This window comes from Podarcis bocagei (assembly GCF_964188305.1).
Source record: "Podarcis bocagei genome assembly, chromosome: 7".
In the NCBI taxonomy this organism is placed as follows: domain Eukaryota; kingdom Metazoa; phylum Chordata; class Lepidosauria; order Squamata; family Lacertidae; genus Podarcis; species Podarcis bocagei.
The window spans coordinates 48,350,019-48,363,794 of record NC_138132.1 but is presented as its reverse complement, the minus strand read 5'-3'; the positions used below and the strand labels follow the sequence as shown (position 1 = coordinate 48,363,794).

The window sequence follows — 13,776 nt, the reverse complement described above, 5'->3', positions numbered from 1 at the left end:
GCTGCGGCCTTCTTTTCAAAGGAAATATAAACCTTGGGGTTAGTGCCTGGACCACTGTAATCTTGACTTGTTCATGGAGACTGGGGTGGGGGTGTAACTGTATCAGCATTTTCAGTGTTAAGTGTTCAAATACCTTTGAGAGTATTTGTGGCTTTTGAAAACTTTGCTCCATCTGGAGCCTAAGAATTCAACAGGTGAACCCCGCCTCCCCCAAATTAACTGTTGAATATGTGGGGGAAGAGTGTATATAAAGATCTCTCTGTGTATGTGTATTTGTGCATCTATATATTTGTGTGCGTGCGTGTCACTACCTATTTTTCTCTCCCTATTTACCTCGCGTTCGCGGTTGGCGGGGAAGGAGGAAATGGCGAGGCGGCAGCGACCTTCCTCTGCGCCGCCCTTGCCTTCCCCACAGGATCCGGGCCTGAGTCCAGCTCAGGACCTTCCCTGAGGGGGCAGAACCCACGGCGGCTGCCGCCTCCTCAGCCGAGCCCCTTCTTGACTCCGCTTCAGGGCGGGCTTTCCCTCTTCCTCTTCCCTCCCTTTCCGCCGACGAGGAGCAGCGGCAAGTCCCGGAGGGAGAGAGGCAAGCAGGCAGGCAGGCAGCGGGAACGGCGGCGGCGTCTCTGGTGGCCGCGGCTGCAGCTTCACCTCGTGAGAGAGGCGGGAAGCGAAGACCCAGGCGACGCCGCCCGATGTGGGGCTCCCGAGGCGGAAGGCCGGCCTGAGGGGAGGGGAGACGCCCGCGGCGGACGGGATCGAAGCGGGCAGGACAGGGCGGTCCGCTTCGCTTCGGCAGCCTCGGCGGCGGCGACCCAACATGCCTCCCGCTTCCTCGGCGTTGTCGCCGCCGCCACCGTTGTTGTTGTTGTCCTCGCCCTCCCCGCCCGCCGCCTGAAGCCAGGAGGAGACCTTCCCCTTCCTCTTCTCCTCTGCCAGCCGAAGTTCCCAGGCGGCCCCGACCCCACCCCAGGCGCAGGAGGAGGAGGAGGGCGGCGGCGGAGCCAGCAGCAGCAACCGCGACATGAGGCGCGCCGAGGACCTGGAGGGCTTCGACGGGGAAGCGTCGAGCACCTCCATGATCTCGGGCGCCAGCAGCCCCTACCAGCCCACCACCGAGCCCGTCAGTCACGGCCACGGGCTGCGTGGCCTCCGCTGCGACCCCGATTACTTGAGGAGCACCTTCGGAAGGCTCAAGATCGCCCAGGTGGTGGGTACCGAGCGGCGGCGGCCGGGGGGGTGGGTTCGTTTGCAGTCTGGGGGGGGGGCTCGCCTTTCCTTATCGCTGTTCCTAATTATTATCGTCACGGCGGTTAACGTGTGTGTCCGCGTGTGTACGTACACACGTACACGCACACACGAGAGTTTTTGGGTTTAATATCGCCCTTTTTCTTTTTTGAGCCACATAGCATGCTGATTGCTATTCCCACCCCCGCCCCCCTCCAGGCTTGTTTTTTCAACCCAAATGATTCTCTCAGAGAGACTCTCGCGGATTCCCATATATAGAGAATGGGCTTGGAGGCTCCAGATGTGCTGTTACCACTCCAGCCAAATACCACAGGGTTAGCTTCGAGTGCAATAGTAGTAGTAGTAGTAGTTACAGAGTGCCAAATCAGGACTGAAGCTCCCTGGGTGACCTTGGGGCCAGTCAGCTTGATCTACCTCCTAAGGTTGTTGTTAAAATCTTTTTTTTTAAGGTGGTGGACACTCTCTGGGTTTCTTAGCTGAACTTGTTAGCCATATTTGTTGCTGGAGGATAAAAATAGCTGAAATGAATAATGTATTAGGCAGATGCCAACAAAAAAGGAGAGAAACCTGGGGTACCTTAAGGCTGCAATCTTATATCCAGTTTCCCAGGGTTGAACTGCATTGAACTCAGTGGGATTTCTGTTTCAGCAGGCAGATTATAGATATAACTTTTTAAAAGATGTAACAGATTCATTGTGGCAGAAGCTTTCATAGACTAGCACACACTTTTTTTTCCAGATGCATGATGTGTTATCCAGTTGGTAGAGAGATGCAAATACACACATACCTGGGGGAGAGGGAGCATAGAAGACCCTGTAAAAAAATGGAGCAAAAGACCATGAAATGCATAAGGTGCAGTTCATGTATTTTATTTTAGCTAAACTGCTTACATTCCTCAACAGCTGGCGTCTCTCTGGCAACTGAGGATAATGCTTCTTGCATCAGATAAAATGCTAGTTCCCAAAAGCTTCTGTCACATAAAATCACTTAGTCTTTAAGGTGCTCCTTAAGGCTTCTTTTGTCAACTGCTACCAGACTTAGATTTAGAGAAGTAAACCTGTCTGACCCCTTTTGAGAGGAAGGATGGGTTACATTTAAAATAAATGCAGCATTCTATATTGCCCCAATCATCCCTCTTTGAAAATGTCTGATTTAAATGTAAGGCAAATTTCACAACTATGTATTGATTCTCTCTAGATATTTCATCAGTAAGGTAACACTGGTCTTTCCCTTTCTATTCTTCTGACTGTTACTTAAGTTTTTTCTTTTTTGGGAAGGATACATTTTCCCCATCTTTTCTGCAATGGTATCACCATTCCTTCCAGATTTTATCCTGTTGGGCAAGAATTTGAATTAGGGAGGGAAAGGGAGCAAGCAGTTAGATGATAGGTGAAGATTTATGTAATCTTTCAAGGTCACCTTTTGTGACTGGATGAAAAAACAGCAGTTAGATGTTAGAAGGTCACCTGTTCCATCTTCTTACCCTTTCCTGTTTTTCTAGGGTGTGTTGGGTGGATATATTTGCACGGTCTGATTTCTCATCTTGACCCAATGATTCCTATCATCATCTTAGTCTTTTAAGTATGACATGCACCCAGTCTACTTCTGGGATAGGGAACTTGTGGCCCTCCACATGTTGTTGTCCTGTCAGTGCAACCCAGCATAGCCAATGGTTATAAATGATGGGAGTTGTAGTTCAACAATATCTGGAAGGTCAGAGTTTTCCCATCACTAATCTACTTAGTAGTCTTTTGATCTATAAAGACTTGTGCCACAATATGTCTTATGTATGCTTACTCAGAATTAAGTACCAGTTCAGTAAAACTCTCATGTAAGTTGCACAGAACTGCACCATTAAAATACTTTTATCTTCATGTTTCTGTGGCCCTTTGATTTGGAGGAGTTAGAAGTGCCTTCTACATACTAAATATGTTCTTGAGAAACTATTGTTTTAAAAAGCACAAGCTGACATATTGTAGCCTCTTTGTGATAAAAAAGTCTCAATATCCTTGTTCTGATAGATCATAGCATTGATAAGATCAGCTGATTTAGCAAGGGTTGAAATCAAGGTTGCCGACTTGTACTTTCCTGTGATCAGACAATTGTTGATCTATCTGCACGATCACAAGCCATGTGGATCAAGTGCAGTGTGACTTCAAAATGTTTCTGTGGCTGGAATCAGTTATGATGGCCCCCATTGTTTTCTGGCATAAAAGATGATAGTATAAGTTGGGAGTCATAAAAATAGTTGTGGTGGATGATTATTAAACGTGAAAAGTACAGAATGTGATTAATGTTACAGGTTATGTACAGAACTGCCTCCTCATGTACAGACCAATTGCATCTTCATGGGACACCTTGTTAGCTGTGCCATGAACTGCAAATTGCTACCTGTCAGAAACAGGCCTTCTCTGTGGTGGTACCTTTCCTCTGGGATGCTCCCCCCAAGTTATTTGGGAACAATGACAGTAGCATGCTCTGGACATTTCCTGAAAACACACCTAATCCTAATCATTAACACTGAATTCTACTGACTTTTTACAAAGTAATTCTGATATTTTAATTTTTTTTAAATGGTTTTAGTGTATGTTTTATGTTGTGAACTGCTTTGATTTTTTAAAATAGTGATATAAAATATTTAAAATAAAATCTTGTGTATTGAGTCTGCTATAGTATTGTTTATTTTTGTGAACATTAGCTTCTGTTTTCCTGGCTTGGTGCCATTTTGTGTTTTGCTAATTGTAACCTTTGAGTGGCACCTCAGATTTATATCCTAACATTGTGTCCATATTCTATCTTCCATGTGTCTCTTGATGTAAATGTACCGGTAATTGGCAAAAGGATATGTGTGTGAGAGAGGGTATTTAGACTGGCTTAGTGTTGCTTGTCTTTGTGTGCTTTGCTTAGGTGCCACTGTTCTTATCGGTGTGTTTAAACAATGTGCTGCTGGAATACAGGTTATTTTTTAAATTACATTTCAAGCTCAGAAGTACAGATCAAAGGAGCACCAAAAAAATGTTCTGACAGTAAACCATAGTTTTGTGTTGCATGCATAATCATCCAGGAACTTTGGGTTTGTGTACTTTCTCTTCCCATTGCACACCATACCATGGTGATTTTACGAGTTATGGCTCGTAAGCAAACCCCAGCTAATATTGGACTGGAATAGCTTGACCACCGTGATTAATGTATTGGTAACCTCAAGACTTGATTACAGCAATGCACTATTTGTGCAGCTACCCTTGGGCCTGGTCCAGAGGTTTCAGCTGGTACAAAAGCTGCAGTTAGGCTGTTTATAGGGACAGATAATGTATAAACGGCCCTATAAATTTGCATATTTTAATACTCAGAATTCTTATTCCAGTTGTGGGGCTTGAACTGTGTTTAGCTTTAGCAAGAGACATAAAAGCATTCTGGATGGTCACTGGAATGTATCCTGAATAGGAAGGTCACTTAGGACACTGTTCATGTTTGAAGGAACCATATCGTTAACCACACCCATATAATTTATTTGTATCTGTATTCCTAGAATAGTGTAGGGTCTGATAATGGGAGACTCTAGTTGTGTGAATTTGTCTTTACTGTAAAAAAAAAAAAAGCATTCTGCATAAATTTATTTGGAGTGGTATTTAAATACATGTGTGGTCTAGATAATTTTACTCCTTGTTTAGATACGGGGTGGCTGAAGGCCCAATTTTCCTTTTCCTTGGTTCCCTGGTTTACTAGTTTTTTTTTTTGTTTTTTAAAAGTGCTGCTAACTTTTCCATTCTTTTAAAATAATTTTAGGATCTGTGTATGTTTGGAGAAACCTCTTAGATGACAGGTTGGTGTGTTTCCATAAGTAGGGAAGCTACCATTGGAAAGACCCGGCCTCTTAGTGCCACCCTTCAGACATTTCTATAAGGCTTTATAGGTCAAATCAGCACTTTGAATTGGGTTCAGAAACAAATTTGCAGGAAGTGTAGTTGAGCTAGAATTGGTGTTTATGTGCTCAGACAGCATGGTCTCAGTTAATAAACTGGCTGCCAAATTTGGTATGAGCTGCAGTTTTTGAACATGTTTTCAAATGTCATAGACCAAATGGAGCAAACAGCACTCAGACCTAGTGGTGGGAGGAAAAAATCCTTAAATAAGAGGCACGGGGGAATGATTAATGGACTTCAATGTCTGTACACTAATGCGCAAAGCATGGGAAATAAACAAGATGAGCTTGAGCTCTTGGTACAGCAAACTAACTATGACATAATAGGCATCACTGAAACGTGGTGGGATAAGTCCCACGATTGGAATGTAATAATGGAGGGATACAATCTATTTCAGAGAAACAGATCAGACAAGAAAGGAGGAGGAGTGGCATTATATGTCAGGGATGTGTATACCTGTGAAGAGATCCAAGATTTAGAACCTCAAAGCCAAAGTGAGAACATTTGGGTCAAAATTAAGGGAGAGAAGAATAACAGAGACCTCATTGTGGGAGTTTACTATAGATCCCCAAGCCAAACGGAGGACATAGATGATGCCTTCCTGGAACAGATGGCCAAGCATGCAAAAGGAAGGGAGATAGTAGTAATGGGGGACTTCAGTTACCCGGATATTTGTTGGATGTCAAACTCAGCCAAGAGCATAAGGTCAAACAGATTCCTCACTGGCCTTGCAGACAACTTAATTGTCCAGAAAGTGGGAGAAGCAACAAGAGGAACAGCCATTTTAGATCTGGTCCTAACCAATGTTGATCACCTGGTTAGTGGGGTAGAAGTAGAAGGATCATTAGGCGCGAGTGATCATGCTCTTCTGAAGTTTACTGTACAGCGGAAAGGAGCAGCCAAGCATACTAGGACTCAATTTCTTGACTTTAAGAAAGCCGACTTCATAAAACTTAGGGAAGTGCTGGGTGAGATCCCATGGACAGTAATACTAAAAGGAAAGGGAGTTCGTGATGGCTGGGAGTTTGTTAAGAGGGAGATAGTAAAAGCACAACTTCAGGCAATACCAATGAGACGGAAACATGGAAGGTGCCTAAAGAAGCCAGGGTGGCTATCTAAAGAACTTTTAACTGAGTTAAGATTAAAAAAGGATGTGTACAAAAAATGGAAAAGGGGGGAAACCACCAAAGAGGAATTCAAACAAATAGCCAGCACATGTAGACACAAAGTCAGAAAAGCTAAAGCACAGAATGAACTCAGGCTTGCTAGAGAGGTTAAAAGCAACAAAAAAGGCTTTTATGGGTATGTCCGTAGCAAAAGGAAGAACAAAGAAACAGTGGGGTCACTCAGATGAGAAGATGGTGAAATGCAAACAGTGGACACAGAAAGGGCTGAACTCCTCAATGCCTTCTTTGCCTCAGTCTTCTCTGATAAAGAAAACAATGCCCGACCTGAAGAATTTGGAGCAAATGATTCAGCAGAGGAAACACAGCCCAGTATAACTAAGGAGATAGTACAAGAATACTTGGCTAGTTTAGATGTATTCAAGTCTCCAGGGCCAGATGAACTGCATCCAAGAGTATTAAAAGAACTGGCAGATGTGATCTCAGAACCACTGGCAGTCATCTTTGAGAATTCCTGTAGAACAGGCGAAGTCCCGGCAGACTGGAGGAGGGCAAATGTTGTCCCTATTTTCAAAAAGGGGGAAAGAGAGGACCCAAATAATTATCGCCCAGTCAGTCTGACATCAATACCAGGGAAGATTCTGGAGCAGATCGTTAAGCAAACAGTCTGTGAGCACCTAGAAAGGAATGCTGTGATCACCAATAGTCAGCATGGATTTCTGAAAAATAAGTCATATCAGACTAACCTGATCTCGTTTTTTGACAGAATTACAAGCCTGGTAGATGAAGGGAATGCAGTGGATGTAGCCTACCTTGATTTCAGCAAGGCATTTGACAAGGTGCCCCATGATATTATTGTAAAAAAGCTGGTAAAATGCAGTCTTGACTATGCTACCACTCAGTGGATTTGTAACTGGCTGACTGACCGAACCCAAATCAATGGTTCCTCTTCATCCTGGAGAAGAGTGACTAGTGGGGTGCCACAGGGTTCTGTCTTGGGCCCAGTCTTATTCAACATCTTTATCAACGACTTGGCTGATGGACTCAAGGGCATCCTGATCAAATTTGCAGATGACACCAAACTGGGAGGGGTGGCTAACACCCCAGAGGACAGGATCACACTTCAAAACGACCTTGACAGATTAGAGAACTGGGCCAAAACAAACAAGATGAACTTTAACAGGGAGAAATGTAAACTATTGCACTTGGGCAAAAAAAATGAGATGCACAAATACAAGATGGGTGACACCTTGCTTGAGAGCAGTACATGTGAAAAGGATCTTGGTTGACCACAAACTTGACATGAGCCAACAGTGTGACGCGGCAGCTAAAAAAGCCAATGCAATTCTGGGCTGCATCAATAGGAGTATAGCATCTAGATCAAGGGAAGTAATAGTGCCACTGTATTCTGCTCTGATCAGACCTCACCTGGAGTACTGTGTCCAGTTCTGGGCACCACAGTTCAAGAAGGACACTGACAAACTGGAACATGTCCAGAGGAGGGCAACCAAAATGGTCAAAGGCCTGGAAACGATGCCTTATGAGGAACAGCTAAGGGAGCTGGGCATGTTTAGCCTGGGGAAGAGGAGGTTAAGGGGTGATATGATAGCCATGTTCAAATATATAAAAGGATGTCATATAGAGGAGGGAGAAAGGTTGTTTTCTGCTGCTCCAGAGAAACGGACACGGAGCAATGGATCCAAACTACAAGAAAGAAGATTCCACCTAAACATTAGGAATAACTTCCTGACAGTAAGAGCTGTTCGACAGTGGAATTTGCTGCCAAGGAGTGTGGTGGAGTCTCCTACTTTGGAGGTCTTTAAGCAGAGGCTTGACAACCATATGTCAGGAGTGCTCTGATGGTGTTTCCTGCTTGGCAGGGGGTTGGACTCGATGGCCCTTGTGGTCTATTCCAACTCTATGATTCTATGAAATGTCTTAACATCTTATTTAAACTCAGACCAGCGGCAGAGAGTTCATAAACAAAAGGTGAGATTAATACAGATTGGGATTGCTGAAACTATTGTGTCAGCATGCCACAAAAATATATGTTTTTAAATGGGTACTGATGGAGACGTCATTCAGAGTTTACTGTGACCATGGAGTGCAGTTATCTGAGGAGAATTTTGAGTATTTCCATTTCCATTTTAAAGAATAAGTTTATAGCCCTTATATTTAAGGAGCAAAACATGAAAACTTGGCAGTCAGAAGCATTAATCAATGAAAATTTCAGGGCATGTGAAATGGAAGGAGTAGCTGTGTGGCTTCCTTTTATACCATAAAAGACCAGAAAGGTTTCAGTGGCAATTCAGAACTTGGTTAATTCTGTAACGCTTAACTTGCCTTTCTACATAATATGCCTCTTCATACCAAATATTAATTTATATCAGGGAGCAGAGCAGACATAAACAAATGAGCATACAGATACCCACAGGAAAAATCATGGCCACCTTGCTCCTCCCCTGGTTCTGCTGCTGCTATGTTATTGAGAGCTTCATGGTTGGCTTATCAGCCCTATATTGGGAAGTTTTTAATGTTTGATATTTTACTATGTTTTATATGTGTCGTAAGCTGCCCAGAGTGGCTGGGGAAACCGAGCCAGATGGGCAGGGTATTAATAATAATAATAATTCTGTCAGAACCCAGGGTCATGATTTGTCTTGATCCAGAAAAAGCTAGTTTTGTTCTTGACTTACCATTAATGGTTTATCTACAGGAGATAAACTACAAGCTGGTGTTGGGATGTAATGATAGCTCTGGGAAGTGCAGCAGTTGTGGGACAAGGTGAAGAGTGAAGCATTGCAGTTTTCTCTGAGTTCCTGCATGCTCACACAATGATAACTTAGCCATGGTTTGGCTTAATGTTGTGTGCAAACTGGGACAGTTAGATAATGTTATTTTTCATACCAAGTTGGTGGTTGAAAATAGAAATGATCTTTGTGAATATTCCATCGGATAGGGGTTTCCAGGGCTCAGTTGAGAATCATTCCTCATGTAATAGCTTTCCATCAGTGTCTCACTGACTGTTCATATGACCCATTTCCTTGAGTTCAACATTTTTCCATGAATCCAACTCCTGTTTTTCTTATCCCTTCACAACACAGACAGATGTGCATTGTGCACATCTTTCCACATTGTGAAGCCATGAAAATTGTGTGACTGTGTAGCTTGCTTTTGGAGCTGTGAAATGCAAGGTTTGTGATTGAAGAATATGAAATTATTTTTAGAGCAGAATGGGACTCTTACTGTGATCTCCAAATGTATCAGAAACAAATTATTGGTTGTCAAAAGCAACATGCAAGCTGCCTTGTTCTGGTTAAAATTAAAACTGCATCTTCTGCTAAATTGCAGTCTAGTGTCTTAATCCGGGGCATACCCTGGGTGTTAACTGGGCTTCACTGACACCATTTGATTTAAGATTACTAGGCAAATGAAACGACTGATACTGGAAGTTTAGGAGATATTCTAGTTGCAGGGGTTCTCAACAAGTTGTACATGCCTCGGTCATCAGTGTTTTCTGTGTTCTCTAGGATTCATTTAGACTTGTTTTGGGTGGCTAAAGAAATAACAAGTGGAAATTTGTATCTTTCATACCTTCATTTTGTTAGAAATTTGTGATCTTTTTGGAAAAGATCTGCTAGAGGCCTCCTCACCCAATGGAAAAAAATATGATATAGTTAGTACTATTACAGCTTTGGAGGCCTTCTGACATGTTATTGGCAGATGGCTTAAACATTATGGCGGGAAGCTTCAAAACTGTAGGGAATATGAAATATATATACATACAAATATATACACACACACACACAGTATATACACACACCAGCCAGTGGAAGGGTGTACTTTTGGGACATAATTTGAAACACATTTGTGTGGCTTTGTTTCAGCCAAGGGTAGAAGGTAGTTTTTCAAAAGTCCTTTGAAAAAGCTGCTGAAGTGTTTTGAGTGTGTCCAAACCACAGTTAAGAGCTATTATTTGAGCAGTCCAGGATTTTAATGCACTTATCAATATCTCCTGTAGTGCATTACTTCCCTAAAGCATGTCATGTTCTATAGATTGTAGCATTGAGTGCCTGTTTTGAATTGTTAGCTACAGGTTATCTGGTAGAAAATACTGTTGCTGGTATATTGAACATGTTGAAGTAATTTGCCACAAAGCTTTCTCTTTCTCTGCCCGACTTCTTGCTTTTGTATGTGTGTAGGCCATGCAGCCAGGCATTTTGGCTGGCAAGGTATTTTCATTGTGCAAAGTTAATGACAATCTCTAAACCTCAAATAGGTGGAGTCCTCTCAGCCTCTTATTGATTTGATTTTAAAGTTTGCTTTCCACAAGCCTAGACTCTGTGTTTCTTAAAGGGAACTCTTGCTGCTTGAAACTAGGGAAAGGGACATAGTGTACAATTATGACTGTGGTCTTTGGATTTATTTATTTATGGCTCAATATTGCAGTAAGCAAAGGGTTAAAGAGGATGTTTAGATGTTGCTGGCACAGAACCACTTCTGGTTGAGTTATTAGTTTGACCTGAGATCTGTGCAATTGAGTCAAATAGTATATGTCATGCTCTAATGAGTGAGACATTTGGGAAAGGAATGGGTGAGAGTCAAGAAAGAATAGAAGTAGTTTCAATACGCTTTCTCTGCATTCTGAGTTTGTGTTTTAGGAAAATACTGATGAGCCTATGACCCACCAGATACTACTAGAGTACAGTTCCCATCACAAGTTACGATTAACTATGATGGCTGGGAAGACTGAGGTGTATAGGAATTGGAGTCTGACAATATCTGGAGGGCTACAGTTTCCCCTTCCTGCTTTGGAATGTCTGCATCTAAAGGAGATATCTTCATGTGGATGAAATCCACAAGATCTTAGGCTGCTTTCCTCATCCCAGCAACCTCTTTGGAGTCCCAATGTTGCATCTTCATCCCAAGCACTTAACTTCCACTATTTCACTCAATTTCCACAAACAGCAGCTTCTTCACTTGGTTGCTATTCATTCTATTCTCATGATTCCTATTCATTCTATTACAGATAAAAAGTTAGTGGAAGGTAACACCAAAACAAATGGAATATAATATGAAAGAGAAAAAGGTTTAAGCATCTATTCAGATAATTTAAACAAAGTCTACTTTATTTAACTTCTTTCATGTAGCCCTAGTGCAGTTCCTTCTATTATTTTGCTATCCCTCAATACTTAGCCATACTTTTGCCATACTTAGGGCTTTTTGTAGCCTATTTAATTGTCCTTTAATTGTTTTTTGCCCTGTACTTGAATGAGATTGTGCAGTCAGCAGTTGAACTGAGCTTTATGTGGCTATTTGTTGCTTTAGCTTTTGAGACTTGATGCTTCTGTGGATTGGTAACTATGCAATTAAGTACCCAAGTCTTCAAATTATAGCATATTATCCTGTAGTGCCTCTTGGACATGTTTACAACTTACTAGAATTAATTACTTTGAGAACCTTCAGGAAGAAAAAGTGTTGCCCTTTTGATCTCAATTAACTACAACATGGGATTGAGAGTATATGCTACAAAAATGAAAGAGTATTTTGCTATAGTAAAAGCAGCAAAGGTCCTGAAAGATATAGGATATAATGCTAAGGATTTGAGCTTCACTGAGAAGATCTGAGTGAAGGATATGAACTAAATACTTTTCACATATTTTCTTTTTTTGTTATAGACTGGTGTAGGGAAAATTAGGCCCTGGTGGGTGAATGTTGTCCTCCAAACATCTCTATCTGGCTTTTGGAATTTTCCCTAATAATAATAAAATTGTACCCCACCCTCCCTGGCCCTAGGCCCCACCCTTCACTTGGCCCTCTTCATGCCTTCTTGGAGAGTTTTTGCATTTTTGGAAGGTGTCCTTGAACTTGAACAACTCATGCTTGCAGGGAGGGAGGATAGAGGGTGTGTGTGTAGAAACTATTCTACTACAAAGGTAACATTTACATTCGTTGCTCCACCTAATTTACCTTCTGGTCCCATCTAGAAGTGGTATGTAGCCCCCCAAAAGGTTACACAGAAGGGAATATAACCCTCAAACTGACCCCCCCACTTCTGAAACAAACTCTTGGATACAGTTGCAGAATCAGGCATGCTATCTTTCTGTAGCTTTCTGGTAGAGAATATTTTAAGCTAGATCTTAGCCTTAGTGTATTTGCTGGAGCTCAGTTGTCAAACATGGAAAAACAGTCACTCCTAGTAAAATGATTAGCTGTGCAGATAAGCTCTCCAAATTCAACCTTGAAAAAAATCCCTTGCCTTGTCACCTCTAATTGTATCTTACTTGTCACGGTCAGCCAGGCAGACAACTTTTTACAAGGCTTCCTTCAGTTTGAAATTAAAAGATACAATAGCTTTCTAGCTAAGAGAGAAAATAAGGGTGTTTTTTGTTTGTTTATTTTGTTATTCCTGACTCATAAATGATCATGTTTGGTCATCCCCTACAGCAGCGGTCTTCACACTTGAGACCCACTGTAGACCCCTAACCAGGTACTTGGGATCCCCTGCATTTTCACTTTTGATATTTTAGTGAATAGTGCTAATGTCTCACCATATATTACTCATTGAGGTGTTGGTATACTATTTTTTTTCAGTACAAGTGAACCAATATTTCATGTATTGTTGGTCAAACTTTTGAGCACTTTTAGTTGTTAGTTTTTCTCTTATTTTGTGCACTTTCTTCCTTTTATCACCTTCTCTGCCACTTTAATTCACTTCTCTGTATACCTGACTCCCGCTAATATCAACTTTTCTAAAATCAAAATGAACAGGGAAAGAGTCGTCACCCACATAACCTAATATAGGCGGAAGCTGTTTTTTGTTGCTCCATTTTTGGATTATTAAGTTTGAAGAAACTCCTCAGATTCTGCTATGCTGAAGTAACATATAGTTGTAGTTCAAAAGCAAGAAGTGTTTCCTTTAGTCTGAAAAGACTTGGCATTTTACAATTTGTTTTAAAAAGCAACTAAATCAAACTACTTTTCATTCTAAAATATTGCATTGAAATATTAAAGTTGGAATCCTGTGCATACTTACTTAAGCATTAAGTCCCATTCATGGTTGAACTCATGGAAACTTACTCTCAAAGAAGAATGCAAAGGATCAGGCTATAATGTTGACATTCGTATCAGGCACATTTAACTGAAAGTAAAGCCCCGTAACTGATAATGATTTACTTATTATACCACACCCATCTGATTGGGTTGCCCAAGCCATTCTGGGTGGCTTCCAACAAAAATACAGGAGGGGAAAGCATAAAAGCTTCCCAAAACAGGGCTGCCTTCAGATGTCTACAGAAAGTTACCGTACATAGTTGTTTAACTCTTTGACATCTGCTGGGAGGGCATTCCAAAACTACTGGGTGCAACTACAGTCATACCTTAGTTTTCAAACAGCCTAGTTCTCGAACGTTTTGGCTCCCGAACGATCGAAACCCAGAAGGACCTCAGAGATGTATCTCAGTTCATCTTGAGGCTGAATC

General features: G+C 41.9%; 1 protein-coding gene across 1 annotated transcript in view; it reads left to right on the top strand.

Moving 5' to 3' along the window:
* Positions 1-201: 201 nt before the first annotated feature.
* CMTM4 (CKLF like MARVEL transmembrane domain containing 4) overlaps positions 202-13,776 on the top strand; it is a 30,461-nt gene continuing 16,886 nt past the window's right edge. The window contains exon 1 of the mRNA XM_081202729.1: positions 202-1,210. Within this exon, the coding sequence (XP_081058855.1) occupies positions 1,025-1,210 (186 nt within the window). The 5' untranslated portion in view covers positions 202-1,024. The remainder of the gene's footprint in view (positions 1,211-13,776) is intronic.